Below are 27242 nucleotides of genomic sequence, written 5' to 3'. Positions count from 1 at the left end.
GACGATTCAGGAGGACTCGGAGGGGAAGAAGTTTCCACGGGGACTGGGAATGCATCTCGTCACTCACCCCCACGGCATCAATCGTCCCCAATTACAAGACACAAAATCAATGAGGGATGATAATCCTAAGGGTCATATTTTGGTCCATGCTTCTATACGTCATTCCACACCACTCTCTTGTGAATGTATGGAAACTTCGCGGATTCTAAGCCACCCCAATAAATACTGTGCTGTGGTATCCTCCTTCCAATTTGCACACAAAAGCAACACGCCAGTCCACTGGCATCTGGGACAGCACCTCCCTCCCAGCTGATCAACAATATAGAAGAAAAAAAATAAATGAAATAGTCACAAAATAGACAAAAGCGAAATAGGAATCCCCAAGTATCGCAATTCAAGCGCTCAATTTACGCCAATCCGTCACGGTCATAACATGCGATGTTGTCAGGATAACCCTCCGTCGCAACAATGTATCATTCAGCTGGTCGAAAACAAGCACCACCGATACGAGTCAGCGGTCTGTCAATATCATAAGGTACGGTCGGGCGAGAGCTTTGGTAAAAGGGAGACACGCTACAGCTCTTCATCCTCATTGGTTGGTTGTAGCGTTGGCTCCTGTGGTTTCAAGCTCCCTCCGAAAAGGTTGGGGTTCGCTGCCGTCGCAGCTGCTGTCCCCTCGCCCGACGTTCCTAGAGCGCTGATCTCCTTGGAGAGTCCAGACTCCATGCGTCGCCGCAGAGCACTTTCATCCGCCTCAGACACACTAGCCCGCTGCTTCTTCAAAGGACTGCCGATGAATCCTCCATCAAGTGTGTTGACAGCGGGTTTGGGGGCTTCCAATGTCCCCATACTAGCGGTAGGGACATTCGGAGGTGTGGTCGACATGCTTGAAGCCGCCGGTGTGCCTCCGCTGAGCGGACTCCCGGCATCGGCCTTGTTGCTGGCACCGGCCAAGCTAGCAGAAGAGTGTTGACGTTTGAGCTGGCACAAATTAGTAAGAAACCTCAAGATCCAGGTTAAGCCGCCCGACACATACTTTAATCTTGCGGACCCCTTCCGCCAGTTCACCTTGCCGCCGAATGTCCTCCGGAGACAGGTCGAGGTTATCTTCCTTGCCTTCCTCGTCATCTGCCTTGCCAAGGATAGAGTCATCGTCATCATCTTCGCTGTCCATATCGTCGTCTCCCTTGTTGTTTTTCTTGTCTTTTCTGCTGTCGGCGTTGTCTCGGAAGTTGAGGAACCCAACCGTGCCGCCCGGTTTGAGGGGACCAAGACTGGAGAAGTCGGTTTGTAATGATCTTCGCTTCGCGGAGGCAGGCGTCTCTTGGACCTTGGGATCTTTCAGAATGCCCATCTTCTGCAGTTGTCCTACGCAATCATTAGCCAATTCAAGTCAATTGAGACATAACCGAGACAAAACGTACTCTCTCCTCTATACATGAACGTAAAGATCGCATACGGTTTGTCGGACGGGTCGATGCCGGTGACCGTCTGCGTGCTGATCGTCTTGGGATCCAGCGTCTTGGGTTTCGCGAAACTCGTGGTGTGGTCGACATCCGCGTTGTTGGCCGGTCCACCCTGGTTCTCCTCGTCGTCATCATGGGCATCGAACTGCGGCGAGTATTCCCCGCGCTTGATCTCCCCGGACGCCAGTACTCGGAACAGAGCCACTTTGATCTGCCCCGTGGTCTCGGGAATCGGGTCGTCATCGGAATCAGAATACGACATGTCATCGTCTGAGACGTTCTCCAGAGGCGACTTCGTATCGTTGCCATACCGCATGATCCCTTTACTCTTCGCGGCTGCCAACTTGGAATCCATATCCATATCCCCCATTCCGTCGGCGGAGTCGCGCTTCAACCGGCGTCTCTCCATCTTCTGCCGCCTCCGCTCGATTCTGGCAGCAACATCCTTGCCTTCGAGGTCCAGCCCATTCAACCATCTTTCCAACCCCACCTCGCGAAACAGGAATTCCCGCTCGGCAAGACCACCGCCCTCCGACTCCGGCACGCTGACCCAACGCGAGTTGACCCACGTCTCCTCCCCTCTGCGGAGCAAGGTTGCCACCTCTTCCTTCTGCCGGCCATCGAAGTATATGTAGGCAGCGACCGTCTCGTTCGGCGAGTTGGTCAAGGGCTGGTAGGGCGCAACCGAGCTGCTATACTGTCCGCGCTCGCCCGTCTGACCGGGGAGACCCCCCACCACCTTAGGTTTCGGTGAGGGGTCGTCGGGCGTCGGTTTCGGTGTGGAGTACGGAACATCTTGACCGGGGTTCAAGAGCGTAATCGAGATGGCGAAGGTCGATTGTTCGGGTTTTCCGTTCGCCGAGTCGGGAAGCTTAGGAGGTGGGACGGGGATATAGCATGCGATGCGAGAGGCCCGGGACTGGCGTTGAATGGAGAACTCGGAGATGGGGCCGTTTGGAGTGTGTATACTCACGGCGAGACCCTTGAAACATGGCATGGCGGGAGGGGAGGGGGTAGGGTGTGAATGGAGGAACCTCGCTCGGAGATCCAGGAGCCAGGATGGGATCAATGAGAGAAAGAGCAGGCTCAATGAGACAAGGGAAAGGAGGTAAGAAAGAAAAGAGAAAGGGACGATCGGAAACAACCCAAGCTTTTTTTTTTCTCTTCTTCTCTCTCTCTCTTTCTTTCACTCAGAAAAAAAAAGGAAGGTTGGGAAGATCGTGCGTCTGTGAGCGATAGCTGGGATGTGGGCTGTGGAGGCGGTCAGGATAGTACGTCGTAGTAGTCTTGGACCAGTTGGGCTGCAGAGTGATCGAACAATTGCAGCACTGCAGGCCCTTATAAGATTATCACTCGAGCAGTTCGATCGAGACTATTTGATTGTTGTTCAATCAGTCATGAGAAGGTTCCCAAGCTGATGGAAGGGAGATAGCTATCTAGCTGATGATCTTCCTGACTTGTCAGGTCCCGGAATAACTACAACAGGAGACCCCGTGGGCGGGGGGGCAGGGGCTAAAAGGGTGGAATGGGAGACTCAGACGTACCAACTACCACGATCATAAGGGAGATCAACCAGCTCCAAGGGATATCAGGCGATGGATGAAGACGCCAAATGATCACTGCATGAGCCTCAAGCACATGTGATCTATACTGCCAAAATGACTCTGGTGATGGGAGTCTGTTCTGGCAGAGAGAAAGAGAGAGAGAGAGTCGGCAGTGGAGGCGATGACGATCGTTCGGTTGGAACTCCCGCTTGGCTCCCGTGGAACCATACAGGCTACAGCTGGCCATCAGGTTCATCATAATCAATAATGAGACAGTATTCATAATTAATAGGCATTTGTGCTGGTCGGAATGGACTTGACATGAAATATCGTATTGTTTGCCCGGTCTAAAATAGCTACTGATCGACCAGCCTATATAGCGTCTAGTAGTCAAATATATATATACAGATATATCTTCACTGCTACTGAATACTGTACCAGCTGACTTTGAGCAATAACCAACATTGTTTGAAGAAAGCTAGACCATAGACTTAAGAGTCACCATATCCGTATCTCTCAGTCAATCCTCAATCCTCAATCCACAATCCAATGTGCAATCCGTGCACAATCCAGGCCCAGTGGACAACGATCAACATGCCATCCTTGCAGAGTGCAGACATCCAAGACACTACCGTCGAAACACAACAGCATCCTGTATTGCAGTCCAGCCTGTAGTCATCACCCGGAAAAGTTGCTTGGATGCTGGTGCGCTCCTCCCAACACTCAGAACCACAAGTTCGCGCCCGTCAAGGCGAAACAGGAATCCCTAGACCTCTCCATCAGTGACGTTCCACATGAGACCACCTGCATCGATCTGACCTTTCCATGCTCGCTCTGAGGGTAGACCGGGAACCACATCTCCGGGTTCTCCAGCTCCGTTAGCACCACCAGTTGCGGGAGTCGCAGGTTCTTTGAAATAGAAGGATCCGCCAGTTCGGCATGGATCAGTTGGTGAAACTGTATTTCCAGCTCTATCAGGACCTTCGCGGGAAGGAAGTGATGGATCACAGGCGTGAGGATGTCCCAGAGCTCTGAATACCCGAGCTCGTGGGCAATCTCAACCGCTGTTAGATCATGATAGCGGAACTCGCTTCGAGTCTTCCCTGTAGGAAGTGTCCCTGGCATTCATAGTTAGACATGATTTTGGAAGTGGGTGGGAATATCCGGGCCGTTACTGAATGCTCCATATCTGACCAGCTGCTCTACGACCTTCTTCGGAGCATGCATATAGGCTGCCTGGTGCAGAGGCGTCCATAATGACAGTTGATGGATGTCGGCTTCCGGCTCTGCGCACGCATGGATTCTCAGCTCCCACTCAGGATTAAACTTGAGCTTGCTTACTGTTGTCAAGGTAAAGTGCATTGCACCAGGACTCGCCGAAGCGACGCCATCCAATGTCGAGTGCAGATAATAACTTGTTCCAGTCCCCCCAGTAAGCAGCATCAGACACTCGCTTTCTCTCTTTGAGATACGACGAATCCAACCCGGTCTTGAAGACGTTTCCTAACCACAGCGCCGGCTCCCTCGAGCTCGAAGGTTGGCTCGGCATAGAGTCAGATTCTTTTTGCTCTTTAGGACCATCTGATCCGCTTTTCGAACCATGACTCTTTTTCTTGTGTTTCCGTCGCACGATTACTACTTTGCCAGCCTGCTTCGGTCCAGCATCACCAAACGCTTCGGTGATCTGCGCTGATTCTTGAGCATCGCCTTTCATGGCAATGATCTCCTGCTCTGTGACTACACTAGACTGCCTGTAGGAAATCACATCAGCTAGCTTCTCAGCCAGGCTCCAAGCCCCGGGATCCAGAGTAGCCCTACGCTGCAATAAAAGTCAAGACAAGATTGAGGTCCTTCTCGCGCGCATCAAGCTTCACAATCAAAGCAGTCACATCCGCCTTGTAGAACAACCAGTTGAACTTCATCCAGAGGTCAGAGTGCTTGGACGCATCCGCGACCTTGTGGATAAGCCCCAGAATCTCACCGGCAGTCTGTCGGTAGGCGCTGTCGTTGAAGGACAGGGAGACGGATTTCCCCTCTGGATTCGACAGTCGATGCGCGAGGGACCGGAAAAGCTCGAGATGAAGGCGCACTCTTTCGCAGCGGCTGAGCAGCTCCACGAGCGCTTCTCTGGCGCCCTTCATGGTTTCGATGGCCTCTTTGACCGTTTTCACGATCTTGAGGAAGATGCCCGCCACATCTGCCGCGAGCTGCGTGGCCGCTATAGGGTCCATGGTGAGGATGCCAGTGATCTGCTGGGATGATTCTGGGCTTGATATTGGAATTCGATCGTGAGTTGATACAATGTGTCTGTTTTGTGAGGTGTGGAGATGCATTGGTCGTACGCTCTGCCAGGTGGGCTGAGCTGAATGTTTGTTCAAGATTAGTCCCGTAAGCTGCGCCTAGTGTCGCCAATCTTCTCGGAAATGACTATCGTATGCCACATGTCTTCGACTTCGTATTTAGAACTAACGATTGACAAATGAAGATCAATGGTCAACTGATCTATGTTGCCATTGTTTACATCAGCAATTGGGTGATCGAATATTGAGCATCTCACATCACTATGCCAAGGTCAAACAATGTTCGTGAAGGCAGTCAGTCCATCTTCATGTAAACCAGCCTCAATATGCAACAAATGGCGCTACTCATACATATCCCCAAAGCCTCGCTGTCGTGCTTCCGCCATGGCTATATCAGCAAGGTCAGGAAAGTCATGATGCAAATTTTTAAAAGTACTTCTGCTTCTCGACGTCTGACTTGCTCAACCTGTTTCTCCAGTAAATTGATTTGCTCAAGCGCCTTAGCATGAGATTCCGCCAAGGATAGCTCGAGGAGCTCACTCCCATACTGATTAAGGGTTTCCAATTGCTTCTGCAAAGCCGGAATACTCTCTTCACTCCCGGAGGCAGACAGGCTAGATGTGATATCTCTAGCTCGATTATTGTCTTGACTTGAGGAGTCCGTAGCACCAATGGATAGGCCGTCTTCTGGTTCTGCTATTTGACAGCGGCTTTCGACAAGGTTATTAGGAGATACCAGCATTCCAGTACTAGGTTCCCCACCAGAGATCACGCCTATGCCGCGAAAGTAAGGAGTTGGGGACTCGGCGTTTTGTAGATCAGCTTCAGCAGAGGATGCGATGTTGTAACCCAAGGAGGCGTAGTCACTGCTATTGGAAACTATGACTTCAGGTTCATCGATGCTTATCAGCCTTCGGCGTTTTCGTTCACGTGGCGAAGCAGCTGTCTCTGATGATGCAGCCTGTACAGCTAAGCTAGCTCTCTCTACTCTTCGGCTTACTACGTTATCCACGAACCCCATGGTCGTACCTCGGCGATCGATATGTGCCACTCGCACCTTCGTCAATTTCTCCCTGTTCTGCTATGACTGATCAAAGCGGCAACAGCTACAAATGCACATTTGGGAGCATTTGGGACAAGCCCCAGGATCATGAGGAAAGGAATAGGGTCGATATCAAAGTGTCTGCAGAGACCGCGAAAGCAAAAGAATACATCGCACTGTGAGCAGGCTACCCCTTTCTAGAGGGCATGCCTGCCGTGGCAAAGATGGCAGAGTCGGACCTAGAATGGATGAGCAAAGGAAGTCACGGCCACAAAGTCATATCATGTATACCATAGCTTCTCTTCGAGAGACAACCGCAGTAGCTGCCAAGAGACCCAGCGACTTCTGCCTGCAAGTTGACGATTAGCTTCAAGGGTAATGGTAATACCAGGGCAGGCCGGCAGGATCCGGTCAGAAACAGATGGGAGAGCGCTGTCGTGCTATACCGGGTGATATTGGTACATACTTCATCAACGATCTTGAGGACGATGGGTCTCCAAGGTAACTCTGTACTGAATTGATCATCTTTCGACAAGTGTCACTTGGTATCAGCTCGACTAACCTATAGTCTACAACATGTTGGCAGCCTCGTCCGGAAACAAAACAACTGAGACACAGGTTAAAATCACCGCATTGTTCATACTGGAGATGTCGATTCCGGATACTTAGTCCGCAGAAACTGCATTCAATAGCATCCTTTTGGGAATAAACAAGCTGGATGGGTATGGACGTAAAGACTTCGGTATGATGCTTTTCTGTACTCTGCTCTATACCTCTGGACAACGAAGATCCTTTGCATATAAACTAGATTGAATATCAGCCAGAGTAACCGTCTTTTTCTGGGTAGTGGTCAACGTACATCCTGTGTGCATTGCAACTTCGTGCATATTCGACTTCGGACAGAAGGAGCTCTGCAAGTTTCGCTCCCAATTTGCGTCCAGTTCCACAATTTGTAACCCACAGTGCTAGGATGGAAAATAGCACAAGCTAGTGACTGATCTTCGAAGGGTCATGAAAGGCTGCGACGTACCTTCCGAGGAGGAGAGGTCTAATAAGCTTGCATTGCTCAAAACGCGTCTGTTCCAAGTATTCGCGCTGTTAAAGCCGCGAATAACAAATGGCTTGCCTTCCTGCATTCTCTTCTCCATCCACGAACAGTCATTCTTACGAAAAGCATCCCTGATATTGTCAATCGTGAACTCGGAAAAGGAAAAAAAGCGGGTCTTCTGAAGCCAAGAGATCCTGCAGAGTGATAGCTCAACTTGGGTAAACCCATGTTCACTCGGACGCGAACCAGTCATAAGCTCTGTCAATCATAATATCAAGATGATGCTTTGCCTGAGATGGCAATACGATCTCAGACTTAGGATAGGTCCTCTGAAATGGTACGCGCGATGTGCAATGTAGGAGTCTGTTAGAGACGACACTCTCTTGAAGTACTGGTGCCGGGAGAGTGGAAGTGTCATGGCAATGGAATCCTTCCGGTACATCGGTATAGTAGCTTTGATAGTCTAACCCTATTTGGCTACTAGCTATCAGGTCGGGTCGCTCTCTGCAGTGAGTACTACCTAACACTTGGACTCGTCCGAAGAATGAGACAAGAAATTTCTTCCTGTAAAGAATCTACAGAGGCCGAGTAGTCTTCTTGGGACATATGATGTAAAGAGTATCGTGTTAAGCATGGCAATTGAGTAATATAGCAGCAGCTATGGTCAAAGAGTATATACTGTAAGTATGAGAATTCATCCATAGTGTTACTACCACAAAAGTATGGATATCTCTCGCAGGGACTCAGTCTCATTTTCTATACACCGAATCTAGTTCAAAGAGGTATCAAATTTGTCTATCTACCAGACATCGAGGCCAAGCCTCATAGGGTCGTGATGGGTACCTCTCAACGGTCAACAGAAGGCTTAGTGCATCAAAGGCAGTGAGGCTCTTCTGACTGATGATCAATTCAAATCGAACCGCTTCAGTAGCCTCTGAGTCCGAAAAAACTCCGAAAAGAGTCGCATCTGGAACAGTCGCACGGCAAGGTCTCGATTGCGCCACACTTGTTCGTAGGACGATCAACCAGTTGCATTCACCCCGGTAAATATTGCAGATATCTGACTCAGAGAATGGAGACCTCCGTATCCAGTGGAATGGATGCGCCTGGCTTTACGAGGCCAGATTCAAGCCATCGAGTTAATTGGGTGCAACCTTAGCCACGGCCTTGCGCGGCTGTCCGACATGAATCGGGTAAGATACATCGGACATGTCGTGTTCGGGTTTGCGTGAGATTGTGTAGCATGAACCATTGATGCCGGTGCACAACAAAAATCTCAAGGTGCTTTGGGGGGGGGGGGAGGAAGGATACTGAACTTTGAGCGAGCAGAATTTTACCAAATTCCATCGCATCCCGCTTTTCAGTAAGATAAAGACGTGAAACAGATGGCTGAAGTCTGCATACTCCAAGGTTGTCGAGGGGCCATGGCCTTCCATTCTGGGTGAATGTTTTGCCACTCTGGACCAGTTCCCTAGCTATATCTCTCTTCTAGAAGTCCCCGGCCCTACCACTAACCGGCTAAGGTTTAATGAAAGATTTGGGTGATCTCCAGCCACCAGGTCCATTCTGGCCCAGGCAAAAGCAAACGGCAGTGCGTCCCACTTGCCGTGGTTTTGCTTTCTTTGTATACGTAGGATTATGATTATTATTACTGACTAACTAATTAGACTAGGAGTTGATTCTCTAGCGCTGTACTCCGTAATCCTTTATTGCCCAGTCACCAGTGGACTTGAGCCTTGCGCAGATTGCCCTAAAGGCTGACCGGGGGGAAATTCATTATGACCGCACACACAGTACACACTCAGTGAATGAGTAATTAGTTGATTCCGCATCCATTTACCGGGAAAGTTTATCTTCTTTCATGAACTCGAGGTTGATCAGCGCTTGGATATTGCGCTCTCTGGGCTGTTTCTTGGCTAATGAATCATGAACAGCCTTTTGCACTGTTTCAAGGCTGGCCGCTTTGAACGGTGATGTCCGTTTAGGTTGGAAGTGATGATGATGATGATGATGATGATGATGAGGTGGGGTTCATAATAGAAGTAATATAAGATGTTTTGGGAGTGATTGTAACTAGTACTACTATGGAGTATGGAGTATGGAGTACTCCGTAAGTAAGCTGTTGATGGCAGATGACCATGTGCTCACTGGAATGTGGGGCTGCTAAACTAAAAGCGTACAGAGTAGTCTGTTACCAACTTACCAACTTACCAATTATCTCTCCACGGTACGGACTACAGAGGTAGACTCCCCAGATTTCTCCGGGTTCCTGATCTGGAGTGTGGCCCTTGGTTACACTGGTCAGTGGTCACTGACCCAAAGATAAAGACCCAGTTTGCTGACAGTGAGACACCGCTGTTTCTGGTGACTACATAGTATGTGTACTGTCAACTGTCGACTATCTCATTATGGCATATACTTAAACCTACATAGGTCCATGATATTAATAACATGGCCATGACCACGCGAACAAAGAGAGATTAGATTCGAGAAATCCCCCGAGACGGGAACAACTCTGTCTCTTTCTTTTTTCTCTCCCCAGACCCCACAGTCACATCGCAACAAGGACAAAGGTTGGCGACCCGCCAAGGATCAAGCTAGCCCTGACCGACCAGTACCACAGACCACTGTGACTGTTCTTGGCTTAGTCTTAACCCGCTAGACAGGCCAAGAGTAACGAATAATGCTTGGTCAAACATCAGGGATCCTGTTACTCTTGCCTCTTCCTGGAGAGCACGGGCAGGGATCGCCCCTCTAGCAACAAGCGTGGCGCTCTTGCGCTTGCAACATTGGCTCGTGCATTGAGACCAGCCTAACAGATGGAATTATTACGGTTTAACCCAATACCATTATTCACTAGACTAACCATCCGGGATCCCGTTTGGCTGGAGGCGGGGAAGAAGAAGAGGGGAGTAAGTCAGGAAGTCCGTCAGAGGGAGAAAAAAAAAAAGAAAAAAAAAAGCCCTCAATTGTACGGAAACAACAGATGACATGATGCCTCCAAGCTGCTGTTTCAGGTCTGGTTCGAAACCCTCGGAGTTTATCCTTTTTTTCCTCTCATGGGATTCTTCCAATCGTTGCTGGAGGGATGCTCGTACGTAGTAGTTGATCCCCGGATTTGGAACAAGTTCTCGCTGAAAGATGAGAATTCTCTGCTTGGTTCTGGAAGTATTCCGCTTACGCTGCTGCTGAACATGCAGTACAGGCTTCAAAGTATATGAAGTAGCCAACCTGCTTTGCCCCAACAGAGTTGCACTCCGCATAATCTCCTATGATGATGGGTAGATATACACTGGATTATCATCTAGACTCGAGACTCGAGAGTATGCCTTAACGCAGTCATCAGACCTGTGGGGGTCTCCACCTTGACACGCTCCATTCGCGTGGTTGATGGAAGACAACCCTCCCCAATAGTCCATCTGGCATTCCGTTCCTCGTAGCTTACTGAACTCTGGTTCTCTGGGGATCGTTACCAAAGAATCAGAATCCTATCGAGTTAAACGAGGATCGGGATTGACCACCGTCATTCTGCTTTATCTGCTCTATCCTCATCCGTCTTGGGGTTGCGGTCAACAAAACCTCGCTCCGCCACTCAGGCCTTATCTTATGAAGCTTTGAAGCTCTCTAGTGGCCACCAAACGAGTATCCACTTTGCTAAAGGGAATCACTTGTCGGCCTTGCCGGGACGTGGCTCACGAGTGGTTGTCATCCAAGGAAAATGTAACTCTGTCCTAGACTCCTATCGAGGGTGGGCTAATCGCCAGCAAAGGAAGGAGTTTTAGACTGCGGGAATGGCTCTCTTGAAGAGCAGCTACTGACATTTGGGTGCAGAGTAGTCTGAATCCTTCGGCCGCGGGAGGACCAATAGCAGATCCCGACTGATTCTCTGTATACCTGAGTTGCTCGTAACAGAGGCATGTAGGTAGTTCAGTCAGTAGTATCAGAGTGCAAGTGAATGCAGGAGTCATGCTTTTCTTACCTGTGAATCTCTCTGGATGCGCAGTGATTCTCCCATGTGGACTCAGCCGTGTTTTTTTTTTCTTTCAATTATTATTATTTGATTTCCAGTGAATTATTATTCTTTTCTTTCTCATTTAATATAATTCAATTTCTTTTTCTTTGATCTCGTCCCCTGCCTGTACTTAATCTGCCACTCTCTCTCTCTCTCTCACTCTCTTGCTCTCATCGATCTCCCTCTCATCTATTTCTTCTCCCTCTCCCCGCACCTTCTTCTTTCTCTCTTTCATCTTCTCCGCGCTTTCCCCAGCTGCAGATTCTCAAAGCCTCACTCCTCCTCAATTTCACATCTTCACACTTCTTTTGCTCTCAAAGCACCTTGCTTCGGTTCAGCCTGACTCTGTCAACATGGCAGAGCAGAAGGACAGTGTCGCTCATGTCGCTCATGTCGCGACTACTGATGCCCCTATCAAGCAGCAGTAAGTCCTCCTCTTGCATCCACTTCGATGCAGCCCCTGCTTGGGCATCTTGACTGACCATCTGCGCGATACAACAGTGGCGACCATAACGCGCTCGAGAGTGCCCATATGGAGCATATCAACCTGAACAACAACCTTTCTGCCAAGTAAGTGCTGTCGCGCGACAATCTCACGCACACTCTCTGCGAGCTGCTCTTGCTTTTCGAGTCCACCCCCGTATCTGATGTTGATCTCTAACCAATGTCTCCAATAGGATCAAAAATCCTCTGGCGGATCTCACCCCCTCTCAGGTCATTGGCGACGTGGAAGAATTCTCCCGGGAGTATGATCTTCAAGACATCCTCCCGGACTTGAAGAAGGGTGCCCTCATCGCGCGTGATCCTGACAACTTCGAGTCGGTTCCTGAGATAACTGAGGCCGAGATCAGCACCATTCGTGATGAGACTGATCATAAATGGCGTCAGCCTCGTTCTCTTTACTTCACAATCATTCTTTGCTCCGTTGGCGCCGCTGTCCAGTAAGTACTTTTTGGCGCAGTTTCGATGTAGATGAATCACCACTAATATCAATCTCCTCAGGGGTTGGGATCAAACTGGAAGTAACGGTATGGAAAATATTCTGTCTTCACCCGTTTATGGAGTACTAACTGACTCTCTTGTTCTTCTCCTGCAGGTGCCAATCTTTCCTTCCCCTACGCTCTTGGTATCCCTGATGGCGACAAGCTCTTGGACGGCTCTGTCAATCCCGACGCCGAACGGAACCAGTGGTTGGTCGGTGTGGTGAATGCGTAAGTAGCCCACTTTTTGACTGCTTGAAGCTTGACTCATATATGTGTGATCAGTGGTCCATATATTGCTAGTGCTGCTCTCGGTTGCTGGTTGTCCGACCCTGTCAACTCGTACCTTGGCCGTCGCGGTGCAATCTTCCTGTCCTCCATCTTCTGCGTTCTATCTCCCATTGGCACTGCTGTCAGCCAGACCTGGCCCCAGCTTTTCGTGACTCGTCTCCTCCTCGGTATTGGTATGGGTCTGAAGGCGTCCACTGTCCCCATCTTCTGTGCAGAGAACACTCCTGCGGTCATCCGTGGAGGCTTGGTCATGTGTTGGCAACTGTGGACCGCCTTTGGCATCTTCCTTGGATTCTCCGCCAACTTGGCTGTCAAGGACACGGGTAAAATTGCCTGGCGGTTGCAGTTCGGCTCGGCGTTCATCCCTGCTATTCCTCTTCTTGTGGGCGTCTACTTCTGCCCCGAGTCGCCTCGTTGGTACATCAAGAAAGGAAACATGAGGCGCGCCTTCAACTCTCTCTGCCGGCTGCGCAACACGAAGCTGCAAGCTGCTCGAGACCTGTTCTCCATCTATTCGCAGATCAAGGTTGAACAAGAAATCGCTGGAAATGGCACCTACGTCACTCGCTTCATCGAGTTGTTCACCATTCCACGTGTCCGTCGCGCGACTCTCGCTTCCTTCGTTGTCATGATTGCGCAACAGATGTGTGGCATCAACATCGTCGCTTTCTACTCGTCCACTGTCTTCGCGGAGGCAGGTGCCAGTCCAACCGGGGCCCTCTTTGCCTCCTGGGGTTTCGGACTGGTTAACTTCCTTTTCGCGTTCCCCGCTGTGATCACCATTGACACTTTCGGACGTCGAAGCCTGCTTCTTTTCACTTTCCCCCAGATGGCGTGGACTCTCCTCGCAGCAGCTTTCTGCTTCCTCATCCCCGAGGAGTCCAAAGCCCATCTCCCATGCATTGCGCTCTTCGTCTTCATGTTTGGAGCATTCTATTCGCCAGGCGAAGGTCCAGTTCCCTTTACTTATTCGGCAGAGGTGTTCCCTCTGTCGCACCGCGGTATGTCCATTCTATGTGCTCCAGGCTCCGACCATCGGATCCGCTGCTAACTCTGAAGTAGAGGTTGGAATGTCGTGGGCTGTTGCGACTTGTCTCGGATGGGCTGCAGTCTTGTCCATCACCTTCCCTCGCATGCTCCATGTGATGACTCCCACTGGCGCCTTTTGCTTCTATGCGTAAGTGTTTCTCCGATCACCTTGGTGTCTCGGCATGTCTGGGCAGTCATTCTTCCCCCAGTCATTTCGCACCTCACGTTCGTCGACGCAGAACTTGGTGAACTGACCGATCTATAGTGGTCTGAATGTGACAGCATTGATCATGATTTTCCTGTGGGTGCCCGAGACCAAGCAACGCACTCTGGAGGAACTCGATTACATCTTTGCGGTGCCCACGCGAGTGCATATGCGCTACCAGTGCTTCACGGTGCTCCCTTGGTGGGTCCAGCGCTACATCTTCCGCCGCAAAGTCGAATGCCCCCCTCTGTACAGATTCGACACGGCCCCTCATGACGAGAAGTTGGAAGGCCGCGAATTGGGCGGACCTATCGCGCCTAGAACTCAGACGTAGATGTCCTCGAAAACAGACCGTGTATTTGCTGGGAGTGCGTTAATTCTTCTGGGTCGGTTACTGCACCTACCATGCTTTGATGAAGATATGATTGCGAACATTATGCCAATTTGCTCCCGTCTTTTTTAATGGTAGTTAGAGGAGGGTCAGTTAGTTTCATCGAAAGACAGATTTGTTTATTGATTATTTCCACTGGAATTGGATGGTGCAAGAGACACGCTGCACATTAGTACAGGAATGGTACTGCAGTAAAAATTATTACACACCTCGATTCCATCTCGAACCTGAATGGTGGGATCCAGGTCTAGAAACAGAGCTCACCTCCTGCATATGAATGTGCTGTGAACCTGCATGAACATGAACACCATACTCTCAGAGTCCAATGCCTGATACTGTGTCCCTGAAACATCTGAGACAGAGACGACCAGGTACGAGCGATATGTAGGTACTTCTGAAATTTCATCCCAACGCCTCGGTAATTCTGCAAAATATACCGTTCGGAGGCGATTCACGCCCCTTCAAAAGGGAAAAAAAAAAAAAAAAAAAGAAAGAAAGATAAATCTCGTGGTGCTGCCCGGAATCGAACCGGGGCTGGCACGGCCACAACGTGACGTCCTACCACTAGACCACAGCACCAATTATGATTAACTGTGTAGAGAAGTGCGTTTGTGAACTGGGTTCAGTTGGAGTACAAAGTGTTTTTGTTTATCTTTTGCTGGGAGTGAAGGTTGTTTCGGCTCCTTGCAGTCGGGGCTCGAATAACCTCTTTGTTCCATTTGGTGGTATTGAGTATGTACGAAGTTGCGAGGCTATAACCCCCAGACAGAGACTAGACAGGGTACCGTATCATCTATCAGAGTCTCGATATCTGCTGGATTGAGCGCATTCACATCTGCCCCGTTCTATAGCTCCGCCAGACCCTGAACCCGATCTGCTCATACCACCCCTCCAGACTCACCCAGTCCACAAAGACGCCCTCGACCCCGCGCTGCTTCATGTCCTCAATCGCGTGGCAGAGCAGTGCAAGTCCCACGCCTGCCTTGCGGTATTCCTCGTCCACCCCGACGCAGCCGATCAGGCCTGTCTGCGGCCCGCAGAGAGGCGGGAAGGCCCAGTTATACTGCAAGATGGGCGATGAGGGCGCAAGCATCAGGGTCCATCCTACTTGCTTTCCTTGTGGATCGAAGGCGGTCATGATGCTGGATGGGTGACTCTCGGGGTCGAGCTGGTGGTACATGTCTACCCAAGCCTGTGCAGGGTTAGAATCTTTGAGGAATATTTGCCGCCCTGGTCGTGAGAAAGGAGTCATACCGGGTTATGGGAAAAGTTTCGCTTCTGGCCTATAAGACACTCGGCGTAATGCTCTGACTGGAGAGGCGCAAATGTGAAGCCCCGTTCCTTTGCGCGGAGCATGTACTTCTCTGGTGGCTGGAAGTCTCTGATGTCCTGGTATAAATCAACAGATCTCGGGACCGGTGGGTTGAGGCGGAATCCCCGATGGACGAAGAATTCTTGCACAGATTCTGGGAGATCTGTGGGAATACCAGGCCAGAATCGGGGGAAAGAGCTTCCGAGTGACAGAGAGCTGGGCTTGTAGTTCGCCATCAACCATGTCCTTGCCTCTGCAACCAGCGCTGTGCCGACTCCTTTGCCCTGGTGCTTTGGATCAACTGCAAGCACGGCAAGTTGACCATCGGTCGTCCCTCGGGTGGTTGTTGTATACAAGAGGCAGAATCCTATGGTCTTGGACTCCAAACGTGCAACGAAGTGGTGTCCATTGGGTTGGACCAAAAGTCTGTTGAGGCTGTCTGCAGGCAACGGGTAAGCGGGCAAGGAAGTGTTCCAGACTTCCACTAATGGAGTGAGGTCGGCAGGATCAAATGGCGACACATGGATTGAATCCAAAGCGACTTTCTGTGGTCCGACAGGCAGAGAACCTTTGGCAACGATCGCACCGAAGATGATATCTGCGGCAGCCATAAAAGCCTCAATGGTAGGCTCATATGTTGTTATGTACGTCCTGACAATGGCGTCGTCGATGAAGTCATAAGGAGCGCAGGCTGCTACTGTAATCGGGTTCGGGGTATGTTTGGGCAGCTCTAGACCCATCGCCCTTTGAAACGGCGAGTCTCGTGCGTTGAAGGTCACAAGCACAACAGAGTCGGCGGATTCGACCAGTTTCCATTGGTCACTCGTCAATCCCGCCGCGCCGTAGTGGATTTCGACGGTATTTGGACTGTATGCTCTCAAGACAGCACCAAACTCGGTGACATTGTACACGCCTCCCTTCTCTGTGCCTTCTCCATCAACCGCGCCGCCCGCAGGTGTTCTTTCTCCAGGAAAGAGAAGCACGATTTGAGACGGTTTCGACAAAGGAAGGACGCCAGGGTCATCCCGAACGAGAGTGGCGGAGAGGGAGTAAGCTTCCTTGGCTAATGTGGCAGCTTTCCCATTCAGAGTAACCAGGTCCTCCAGATCATTTCGTCTCAGCGCAGTATCCCAGTTCAGAAACTTATCCTTCAAGGTGGCAACCCGCCTGCAGGCATCATTGAGACGCGAAGCTGCGAGTCTTCCAGATTGCACGGCTGTACAGATCCGTTCAATGGATGCTACTTGCACGTTATAGGTGTGGCAGACCATGATACTGTCGCTGCCAGCTTCCAGGGCGAGGAGTGCTCCCTGTTCGGTTCCGTATGTCGCACGAATTCCATCCATTTCCAGGCAGTCGGTGATGATCATCCCGTCATATTGCATTTCATTACGAAGGATGCCCAACACGTCAGCGGACAGCGTAGCAGGCAATTTACCATCACCGATAGCTGGCAAGGAAATATGTGCGGTCATCACTGCCTCAATGCCCTCGGCGACAGCTCGACGGAAAGGGATCAGTTCGCATTTCTCCAGCTGTTCTCTCGTCTTCTCTATTACTGGCAGCCCATAATGAGAGTCCACGGCGGTATCTCCGTGGCCCGGGAAATGCTTGACGCTTGGAATGACCTTTTGCTCTCGAAGTCCTTGGGCCGTAGCACTCGCGAACCGACCAACAAATTCTGGATCGTCACCGGGGCTCCGAACGCCTATCACCGGGTTCAAGGGTTCTGAGTTGATGTCGCAGACAGGAGCATAATTCATGTTGATCCCGAAGAATCGCAAGGTCTCACCGGTGATCTCTCCAACTCGATAAGCCAGCTCAGGTGAACGAGTGGCTCCCAGTGCCATTGGCCCCGGCAGCTGAGGAGCCATTGGCGGAGATACCCTAGTAACCAGCCCATTTTCTTGATCAATTCCTATGAAGAGAGGACGCTCGTGGCCAGCCAATCTAGCTTCCTCTTGGAGAGCGAGAGTGAGCGACTGTGTGGGGTGTTAGCTGAATCGTATTGTTCGGTATTATCGACTCTGTATGTGCTAATTATAACGATGACATACCTGAAGTTGAGCAGTATCTTGTATATTTCTCTTGAATAGAACAACGCCTCCTATGCCATACTCGTGGATCAGAGTCTTGATCTCGGGACTTGGGACGAGGCCGTGAAAACCGACCGCGAAAAGCTATAATCCCCAATCAGACTGATATCTAGATCTGGGACACTCCGTGGAACGCTCCCTCACCTGTCCAACTTTCCTACGTAGCTCTTCTGATGACATTTTCCCGGAATGTTGCGAAAGGTTGATCGCGATGAAGCTTGGCTTGGTCTGATTGAGGAAGCTGGTGCTTTCTATTCAGCTTCTCCTGACTAGGATCGACAATTTCAGGAATGCATACTGCGAAGCAGACTGTCTTGACTTGCTTGTGAAAACAAATCAATATGAAGATGACAGAAGTGATCGACTGCGCTACAGATGAGGGTGGTGGAGCAGAGGCGGAGGAGCACCTGACTTGTTTTAGCAGTGAGCAGAGAGATCCATCATCCCACTCAGGTCAGTCTTAACTCTTAAGTCTTCTGCTCCTTCTCGCATCGGCACGGTCGATCTTTTATCTTCAATCTCCGGCTAGGGGCCAACTTAGCGTCCTGCAGGATTTGAGACCGGCTCTTATATCGAAATGGGGGCCGAAAACCACACCTCGCAACTCGCAAGATAGAGAAAGGGAGAATGCAACTGTAACAATAACAACATCTACCTATCTATGCGGGGTACTGTTTCTGGCTCTCGACCCCCTCGACGTGACTCTCGAGCTACGGTCTCTGTTGCATGCCCCCTTTCCTTAATTGCTTGGTTGCTTATCTGGGGGATTCGAGATCTATAAGTGAAGCTATTGTCCTTTATATACCGTCGCTCATGTACTAACGGTGAACTAGAAAAGCCGGAAATCCAAACACCACTGCAATGGCATCTAGCAACCATGCTTCGAATCGAGCAGGCGATTTGATCAACGATACGGATCAAGTAGACAGCAGCATTCGTGGAGGGATAGTTGATGCCAAAGCCGCAGTAACTGTGCAGAAGGTGCAGTCCACCCGTGATGACTATGAACGGCTGTTTGGGGTAGATGAAGACCTACACGAGCAGCCGACAACAACTCGCCAAGAACTATGGTCTTACTATCTCTATTACAACGGTACTGTGCCTTTAACCCTCTTAGGTTTATGTGGACTAATTGGCTATCCCATATTTGATCAGGTGACAATGGGGTCGGCCCTGGTTCTTACGCTCAAGCACTGTAAGTCCAAATTGTCCATCATTCTATAGCCTGAGCTGATTGTTGACAAAGCTTTCAATGGGCTTTGAATGGGGCTGGCTGGCAACCAGGAACTGAACCTCGTCAGCCATGCACGGATTCCTCTCCATGTGTGGTCCCCTGGGCTGGAGGCACAAAGTCCGTCGCCTCTGTGGTCTTAATCGCCAACGGACTATGTTTTGCCTTCATGACTTTAATCTTTATCTGGCTTGGTAGCGCTGCCGACTACGGATCTTTTGGCCGTTGGCTTCTGCTGGCATTGACTGTGATATGCTGGGCCCTTCAGTATGGCATGATGGCCATCCGAGATCCCGGTCAATGGCCTACCGCCATGGGGCTGTACGTGGTCGCGTATATCGCCTATGGTGCGACTCTCGTGTTCTATGCTGCCGTCTTCCCCAGGCTTGCTCGATACATGCCGCATGTTCGCAAGGCCCGCGAAGAGGATCTGAAGGATGGCAAGATCAGTCAGGAAGAATATGATGCTGTGGAGTCCTTGGAGAAGAACCACATCAGGTATAGCCCTAGCTCAATGGAAATGCATTTTTCTAACATTTGAGATAGCAATGTCTCGACCGCACACAGCAATATCGGATTCTTACTTACGTCCGTACTGAATCTGAGTGTCTTGCTTCCACTTCAAAATAACGACTACTCCAACAATCTCGCACTCTGCTTGACGAATTCATGTCAGTACCCCTGCTGGACGGACGCTTTAATGCCTTCTGACAGATGATCTCACAGACTGGGTCGTGCTAGGAGTGTGGTGGTTCATTTTCCAGCAGAAGCGACCAGGGCCCAAGGTTCCAAAGGGTTCAAGCTACGCGACAATCGGCTTCAAGCAGATCTGGCTCGCTCTAAAAGAAGTCCGATCATTACCGCAGACCTTCCTTTATTTCGTTGCTTATTTTCTGCTCGCCGACGGACTCAACACAACCGGTGGGTGGCTCGCGATACGCAATATGGAAGCAACAAGCCTCAAAGATACTGACAACGTTGCAGGAACCTTAGTCTCAATCATCCAGAATGACTACGTATCATTCTCATTCCTGCAGCTGACATATCTCGGCATCGCACAAGCTGCCTGCTCCATCGCCTCGACGTTCGGATTCTGGTACATCCAGAAATACTTCAAGTTCAGCACCAAGAACATGTTTCTCGTCACCATTGTGTTCAGCGTCATCATCCCCTTCTGGGGTATGCTGGGACTTTGGACACAACGAATCGGATACCACAATCAGGTCAGTATCCCTTCCACAAGTTACCTCCTCAACTTCACGATCCTCCCCTAACCAACAATCAACCCGCAGTGGGAATTCTACTTCTACAACGTCATCTTCGGCCTGTTCCAGGCCCCTTACTACGCCGTAGGTCGCATCCCCCCACCCCGGGGCTCCCAAACCATCAATCCCCCGTTGCTAAAAAGACTAACCCCGTCCCACCACATCCGAATAGTACGCGCAAACAATGATAAGCGAGCTCATGCCGCAAGGATACGACAATATGTTCTTCGCGCTGTTCGGAATCACCAATCGAGCTGTAAGTGCATACACATACATGCACGATGCCAGCCTGCTTGCTTGCATCATGTTCCCCAGTCAGACGATGGAACTTGAAATCATAGTCCACTAATCTGACTCTCTTTCCAGTCCTCCATCATCGGACCCAATGTCATCCAAGCGATCATCAACGACACGCAGAATAACTGGATGGGCTTCCCGTTCCTGTTTGCCATCTGTACCGCCGCGATGATTGCGATTGTCTTTGTAGATGTGGAGAAGGGGCGTGCGGATGCGAGGAAATTTGTGCAGGCGAGGAAGGGGCCGCGGGTGGCTGCTGGTGGCGGTGGCATATCCGAGGACTCTGGTAGGGAGAGCGCAGCTAGTGCTATTACGCGTGCAGAGGGGAGTGGATCATCGCGAGACGAGTGATCCTCCTAGATTTGAGGAAGATGCTCAGTTCAAACGATGCTTCAGTATTTGCCGACATTCAGTTTGTATGTACGATGCAACCTGTACGATGATGAGCGGGAACCGACCAAATGACCAAATGATAATTGGATACATACATGATAAGCCAACCCTACTTCCTCTATATATAACTTTTATGGCCGCCCATATCTACAATACATGATTCTGCCGCCGATGAAGCGTACGGCTCACGGCAGTTGAGCCTGCTTCTTCTCTGCAGCTTTCCGAGCATATTTCAAATCAACAGCTTCCCGCCAGCGAGGCCCATAAACAGCCGCCAACCACACCATAACGCCAGAAAACACCAGAAACAGCGCAGAAATGGTATTGAACCATCCAACCCCGAGCGCATTGATAGCTGGTAGCACAACACCGGTTCCAAGTGCCGCGAACACGTACCGGAAGACATAGTTGCCCGCAACAACCTCTGCACTGCGACCCTGCGACTGCATAACGTCGAGACAATAAGTGTTCAGACTGGGAAAGCAGAAGAGTTGGGCTACGCCCTGCAGGAACATCGCTATCACAGGGGCTGGAATCCCACCAACCTCCTGGTCAAGCGTCCAACCGTAGACAAGGAGACAGCCCGGTGTAACGATACAGATGTAGATTATACAGGATCTCAGCCGATCTTCAGGTATGCGAAGGCCGTTGCGCTTATCGATGTATTTTTTCACGGTGTAATCAGTCCAGCGGCCGCCGACAAAAGTCCCTGCTAGATATCCGCAGCCTGGAGCGAGGTAAAATAGTCCAGCCTGGATCGGGCTCGTCAGGTGGAAGCGAGGGTTCAGAACATATCGGATTGGAGTCAAAAGAGCGTATTGATTCCAGACCAAAGCCCCAGCAGCTAGGCCAGCGATGAATATGTTCGGATAGGAGAAAGTGAGTACGAACACGCGAACTGGTGAGATACGCTGCCATAGCATCTTGGTCTGTTTCGGGAGACCATGGCCAGCAAGCCCGCCATTAGTCTTATGGGGGATGGTCTCTGGAAAGAAAAGGGCGAGCAGTATGACAGCAAACCCAGTCAGTGCGGTCAAGAGCCACAAGATTATTCTCCATGGCCTGAACGTAACCACAATACCCTGCAATGTAAGTCAGCGATGGGCAACATGCTTGGAATACCAAACATAAGTCAGACGTACCCCGAGGAAAGGACCAAGAGCAGGTCCGGTCAAGCTTCCCGATAGCAACCAGCTCAGTGCTGAAGCTCGAGTTCGTGGTTCATAGATATCCCCAATCGCAGAACTTCCGACGACAAGAAAAGACGTGCCTTGGAGAGCGGCGAGAATACGAAACACAAAATAAGCAGGAAGGTTTGGAGACAAGGCAGTGGCAGCTGTGAAAATACAGAATAACACGCCACTGGCGATGAAAATCTGTTGAAAAGGTTCGTCAGAAGATGTGCTTGAACCCGAAGGAATCCAGGGACATATTAACAGCATCTACCGTGTTGCATTGTACTTACAGGACGACGACCCCAGATTTGACTCAGGGGGCCCCAGAATAAGGAAGACACTCCCATGAACGCTAAATATAGTGCGTTGCTGGCATTGATGATATCCCCTGTTGTGTCAAATGTCTTTGCAAGCTCAGGTACTGCGGTCAAAATGGCAGTCGAAGCAATAGGGGTCAGAAAAGCACAAAACGATAGAATAGCCACGATGCCTATTTTCCGAGCCGGGGAGAACCGCAGATACTGTTCTGCATCGGCCTCTTCAAATTGATCTGAGTCTAGTGACCCGTCATGGTGTGTTGGATGGCTTTGTACCTGAACAAGCGTCTTGGGTGAGTCAGGTGGTTGACCATAGGAAGGGCTTGAACTATCAAACTCCTTCACAGGCAGCTGTGTTGTAGATGACCCCATAGAGCATGTGTCAGACATGTTGGTAGTATCCCTAGGTTGTAACCACTTATTTTCAAGCATTTTTTGACATTGATTAAGGTAGGAATGAGCAAGACGACCTTCCCGAGTGACCAAACGAGTGTATTCAAGTCTCCGTGAACGAGTGACTCAAAGACGTCCAGACATAAAAAGAGCGTGTGGTTGTCAGAAAGAAAGAAGCGAATGAGTATCCAGAAGTTGCAATGGCAGACGCGCTTGAATATAACATAAAAGGAGAGGAGAAAGAAGTGCCCAACGATGGTACACAGACTTATCTGTCCAGCCCGCCTAACGCAATTTGCATCTCCTGGCACTGATCGGACATTTGTCAAGCCCCCCAGCATATGGTATTGCGCGTCACGAAGTGAGCAGTCCCATTTCTGGGACTATCATCCCATGCAACGAAGCACGCAATGGCTGAATCCCTGATGGAGCTGAACATTCAGGTCTTCAAGAGCTCGATTTGGAATCACAACACATTGTTTCTCTCTCATGTGTATATACCTCGACCCACAGAACCCAGTCCAGGCGATTAGAAGCCCAATGATTCTCCCAAACGGTGGATACATTGATGGGCCGCTATATGCTTCGGGAGAGGACCCGATTTCCTATAGCTTGGCCTAGATGTGGAAACATGATCGACAACGCAGGGCAACGGGGGTTGACGAACAACCAACGGCAGCCCTGAAGCATCGCACAATGGGCGATCCCCCAAGGGACGCATCATCTCAAACTCATAGTCTGCAATTTGAATAGCACACTGTAACACAACGCTTATAGTTGAGGGGCGAAGCCACTAAACGGGATGGCGCCTGCGCGGCGTACGGAGCCACCCGTTGCCAATCTCGTGGTTAGAGAAACCTCGGATGGGCGGAAGGACAAAATTGAGCAACCTGGAACTGGAAGAAACAGGGGTATGGTCTGTTTTGATGACAACAATTCTCACATCTCTCTTTATGCAGCAAGTCGGGTTTTCCGAGCCTCCGTTACATAATGATTCTCGACGATCACCCTTGCAGGGGGATGTTGGATCGACACCAGGGGCCCGGGGCTGCATATGCAAAACTGATCGATTGAAAGGACCGAAACAAGTGCCTTTGTCCAGGTTGCCTGCCACTCGGTGGTTTCCTTAGGATCTGGCATGGCATTTTTAGAACAACATCTTCGCTGTGAGATGAAGGAGAATATGCTGCAGGTAAGAAAGAGAAAGGCGAATCGAAGAAAGATGACCTGAACAAGGCACTGGCACCTGCTTCCTGCCTGATCGGGGCATTAATACGCATTAATACGCGTTAATACCACTTTGAAAGGGTCAGCTTGTTAAGTGAGGTAATTTACCGACCCCTAATGATACATAATTACTGCTTCAGGATAATTTACTTATCTATAAATATCGATGGCGTCCCTTGGCTGCCTTTCCTGCATGGGCATATAGGTATGAAGCATATGGGATTTCCTCATCTTATTTCGATGATATTTCAGGTCGATCATGATGTTATGATATCAATAGATGTCCAGCTCGCCATGGATGATGATGGGGTTAAAGGTCCTGGTAGACTGTTGATGCTTGACAGGCAAGATGATGTCGCAATTCAAGGCTCCATACAAAAGCGGCTTTCCGTTTCCGTCACCTGATCAACCCAAGGTGTTACTGTGCTTTTGTACAGAAGACTAATGAGAGGATTCTGAGTCAAACACGCATAATCCCTTTCAAGAAAGCCATGGGGGGTTTTGGGCACAATGTCTGGTGCCTGGTCTCTTCTGAGGAGTGACAAGAGAGTATGTAGCGAACATCCTCATGTTTTAACGCTGTGAAAACCTAGGATGTCTCAGGAGTACACCGTAGTCCAAGCACATAGCTCTGTGCATTCGAGGATGAGAATCCTGTGCTAGATAGCCACTCGATGAATTAATCTCTTTGTTGGACCAGAAAGACTGCCAAGTCATCTGATAAGATACATATCATCTCTGATTATTCTCTTCGTTCATTTGAAGAAGCACAGATCAGATAGAAAATCCATGGGAGAAGTAACCTCTTTCTTCAACCATCGAACCTCCATCAATGGCTGTCCATCTTTACTGGAATGATCGTCAATCCCGAATGATAGCCATCCCCAGCAAGGGATGCTGCCGTAGAGAGCAAGCAAGTATGCCGCAGCAAACTCTCCACTGAGATCACTGCAGTGGCGAAGAAAAACCCAGCATCGCGGACGACCGAATCCAGGAGTTGCTGAGGGATGCTACGCCCGAATCAAGCATGCCCATTAATTAATCTCTTCGTGATAATCGATGGTGAAGGTGATAGTGATGCTGGAGCGACGATGAGGCTGTGTTGGAATGAGTATTTTTGGGGATGCGGGGCAGCGAATCTTCCTGTTCGAATGACGTCGCAGCAACGGTTGAAACCAGCCTCCATCTATCTAACTACGAGTTAGGCTGTTAGAAACTCCCAGGAGAATAGTATCGTATCTCCCCTTAATCTATCTTTCTATCATATCTCCCATCCCCACTTATTCTTATTGTCCTTTTCTCTTCCATCATTCTATCATAGAACAACCTACGTGGCTTTGTTGTCCAAGATTCATTTCCGTCACAAACAAAAAATGAGCTCCAGTAAGGATCCACAGTCCGCGATTCCCGCTGCGAGCAAAGGCTCCTGGTCGAGCTTTTTGAAGGTGAGTGTGTGCAGTCGTTGTTGTCTTCAGATATTGTGAAAAAAAGAAGAACAAAAAGAACAAATAGACTAATCTGATTGTTTTCTTTTTTTTTTTTTTATCAGTCGATCGCTTCTTTCAACGGTGACCTTTCCTCATTGACCGCTCCCCCCTTCATCCTCTCGGGGACATCCCTGACGGAATACTCTGCCTACTGGGCCGAACACCCAAGCCTGTTTGTGGCTGCGGCCAGAGAGGCTGATCCGGAGAAGCGAGCGGTGGCTGTTCTGAAATGGTTCCTGAGCACACTTCGTCAGCAGTACTGCTCTCGCAGCGAGAAGCTGGGCAGTGAAAAGAAGCCCTTGAACCCCTTCCTGGGTGAGCTCTTCCTCGGCAAGTGGGAGAATGACCCTGAAGCCGGCGAGACTACCCTGATCAGTGAGCAAGTCAGGTAAGTCGTATAATTTCCCTCGTTTGGTTCGGGCTCCCCCCACGGCTGACGGTTTGTAGCCATCATCCCCCTGCCACTGCCTATGCGATCACCAACGAGAAGCACGGTGTCGAGGTGAGTTTCAGTATCCCCTTCTTTTTCCTCGCTGAGAGACCAGGAACTGACGGTAAACCGTGCTAGCTGCAAGGATACAATGCCCAGAAGGCTTCCTTCTCCAACACCATCCAGATCAAGCAGATCGGCCATGCTCTACTGACCCTCACCCCACCGTCGGCGGACAAGAACGACCCGGCCCAGAAAGAGCGCTACCTGATCACCCTGCCTGCGTTGCACGTCGAGTCCCTCATCTACGGCACCCCATTCATGGAACTGGAGCGATCGACCATGATTGCCAGCAGCACCGGCTACATCGCCAAGATCAATTACTCGGGCAAGGGCTGGCTGAGCGGCAAGAAGAACACCTTCACCGCGGTGCTGTACCACGAGAAGGACGGCGAAAAAAGGCCCCTGTATACCGCCGAGGGCCAATGGTCGGACACCTTCGTCATCAAGAACGCCCGCACGCACAAGGAAGTCGACCGCTTCGTTGCTAAGGAGACGACGACGAGCCCGCTGACGGTCGCGCCGCTGGAGGCGCAGGATCTATGGGAGAGCCGACGCGCCTGGCGCGACGTCGCCGCGGCCATCGAGCGCGGCGACATGGACGCCACCTCCGTCGCCAAGTCGAAGATCGAGAACGCGCAGCGCGAGCTCCGCAAGGTCGAGAAGGCCGAGGGCCGTGACTGGGAGCGCCGCTTCTTCAAGCGCGTTGACGAGACCGGCGACGAGGACTTCCAACGCCTCGTCCGCATGGTCGGCCTGACCTCGCTCGAGAGCGACAAGACCGGCGGTGTCTGGCGGTTCGACAAGGAGCGCGCTGTCGGTGCGGCGCCGCCGTATCACCAGAGTGGTGGTGAGGGTCTGGGTGTGACTGAGTAGAAAAATAACAACACCGTCGTCCACATAATAGACAATTGCCGGGGTCTGTTGGATACCCACGCCAACGGTGACACATTTGCAAGTATAGAGATTAGGGGTTGCGGGTTGCCCCAAGTGGAGGGAGGAAGGGGCCCTATATGTTCGTTTCTGACCACATTTCGTCCGTCCCTTGAGAGATTTTGTTTCGTGTATATAGAAGTTACGTCGCCGTGGTCGTTTCTGCGAGGAATTAGGAGTAAGGGTAAATCATAAATACCACTATTTCTTTTTCATCTGCATACATCAACACCACAGTATACATGGACACCTACGCACTGCACAGTCTACACTCGTCTCAAAGACCAAAAAAAATCCCAATCTCACAACGCCATCCCA

At 50.4% G+C, this 27242-nt stretch overlaps 7 protein-coding genes and 1 non-coding gene across 8 annotated transcripts, besides 4 other annotated features; 3 read left to right on the top strand and 5 right to left on the bottom strand.

Moving 5' to 3' along the window:
- Nucleotides 1–573: 573 nt before the first annotated feature.
- On the bottom strand, nucleotides 574–2463 carry ACLA_039700 (uncharacterized protein; the record flags this gene model as incomplete). The annotated part of the gene is made up of 3 exons (XM_001271179.1): nucleotides 574–981; nucleotides 1037–1368; nucleotides 1425–2463. The coding sequence occupies 3 exons, from the start codon at nucleotides 2461–2463 to the stop codon at nucleotides 574–576; spliced, it is 1779 nt and encodes a 592-aa protein (XP_001271180.1).
- A 155-nt stretch (nucleotides 2464–2618) lies between these two features.
- Nucleotides 2619–2658: a repeat region.
- Nucleotides 2659–3638: 980 nt separating this feature from the next.
- Nucleotides 3639–5241, bottom strand: ACLA_039690 (uncharacterized protein; the record flags this gene model as incomplete). The annotated part of the gene is made up of 5 exons (XM_001271178.1): nucleotides 3639–3776; nucleotides 3830–4128; nucleotides 4186–4296; nucleotides 4352–4761; nucleotides 4829–5241. 5 exons carry the CDS (start codon nucleotides 5239–5241, stop codon nucleotides 3639–3641), a joined length of 1371 nt encoding a protein of 456 aa, XP_001271179.1.
- A 4152-nt stretch (nucleotides 5242–9393) lies between these two features.
- Nucleotides 9394–9423: a microsatellite.
- Nucleotides 9395–9423: a microsatellite.
- Nucleotides 9424–11765: 2342 nt separating this feature from the next.
- On the top strand, nucleotides 11766–14251 carry ACLA_039680 (sugar porter family MFS transporter; the record flags this gene model as incomplete). The annotated part of the gene is made up of 8 exons (XM_001271177.1): nucleotides 11766–11836; nucleotides 11914–11982; nucleotides 12090–12353; nucleotides 12415–12440; nucleotides 12509–12623; nucleotides 12678–13684; nucleotides 13746–13860; nucleotides 13978–14251. The coding sequence occupies 8 exons, from the start codon at nucleotides 11766–11768 to the stop codon at nucleotides 14249–14251; spliced, it is 1941 nt and encodes a 646-aa protein (XP_001271178.1).
- Nucleotides 14252–14778: 527 nt separating this feature from the next.
- Nucleotides 14779–14805: a microsatellite.
- Nucleotides 14806–14816: 11 nt separating this feature from the next.
- ACLA_039670 lies at nucleotides 14817–14887 on the bottom strand. The gene has a single exon. It is a non-coding gene; the product is annotated as a tRNA-His (tRNA).
- Nucleotides 14888–15137: 250 nt separating this feature from the next.
- Nucleotides 15138–17896, bottom strand: ACLA_039660 (putative beta-N-acetylglucosaminidase; the record flags this gene model as incomplete). The annotated part of the gene is made up of 4 exons (XM_001271176.1): nucleotides 15138–15500; nucleotides 15563–17602; nucleotides 17678–17800; nucleotides 17861–17896. The coding sequence occupies 4 exons, from the start codon at nucleotides 17894–17896 to the stop codon at nucleotides 15138–15140; spliced, it is 2562 nt and encodes an 853-aa protein (XP_001271177.1).
- Nucleotides 17897–18577: 681 nt separating this feature from the next.
- On the top strand, nucleotides 18578–20860 carry ACLA_039650 (uncharacterized protein; the record flags this gene model as incomplete). The annotated part of the gene is made up of 9 exons (XM_001271175.1): nucleotides 18578–18809; nucleotides 18872–18911; nucleotides 18963–19445; nucleotides 19494–19618; nucleotides 19674–19868; nucleotides 19932–20170; nucleotides 20240–20296; nucleotides 20385–20468; nucleotides 20579–20860. 9 exons carry the CDS (start codon nucleotides 18578–18580, stop codon nucleotides 20858–20860), a joined length of 1737 nt encoding a protein of 578 aa, XP_001271176.1.
- A 227-nt stretch (nucleotides 20861–21087) lies between these two features.
- Nucleotides 21088–22784, bottom strand: ACLA_039640 (putative MFS transporter; the record flags this gene model as incomplete). Its single annotated transcript, XM_001271174.1, has 3 exons — nucleotides 21088–21984; nucleotides 22045–22278; nucleotides 22368–22784. 3 exons carry the CDS (start codon nucleotides 22782–22784, stop codon nucleotides 21088–21090), a joined length of 1548 nt encoding a protein of 515 aa, XP_001271175.1.
- Nucleotides 22785–25387: 2603 nt separating this feature from the next.
- ACLA_039630 (OSBP family protein) lies at nucleotides 25388–26867 on the top strand (the record flags this gene model as incomplete). Its single annotated transcript, XM_001271173.1, has 4 exons — nucleotides 25388–25459; nucleotides 25564–25889; nucleotides 25949–26003; nucleotides 26070–26867. 4 exons carry the CDS (start codon nucleotides 25388–25390, stop codon nucleotides 26865–26867), a joined length of 1251 nt encoding a protein of 416 aa, XP_001271174.1.
- Nucleotides 26868–27242: the final 375 nt, after the last annotated feature.

Source organism: Aspergillus clavatus, genomic scaffold, assembly GCF_000002715.2.
Source record: "Aspergillus clavatus NRRL 1 1099423829802 genomic scaffold, whole genome shotgun sequence".
NCBI classification, from domain to species: domain Eukaryota; kingdom Fungi; phylum Ascomycota; class Eurotiomycetes; order Eurotiales; family Aspergillaceae; genus Aspergillus; species Aspergillus clavatus.
Note: the sequence above shows the minus strand (reverse complement) of the source record. Positions and strands in the feature narration are given on the sequence as shown.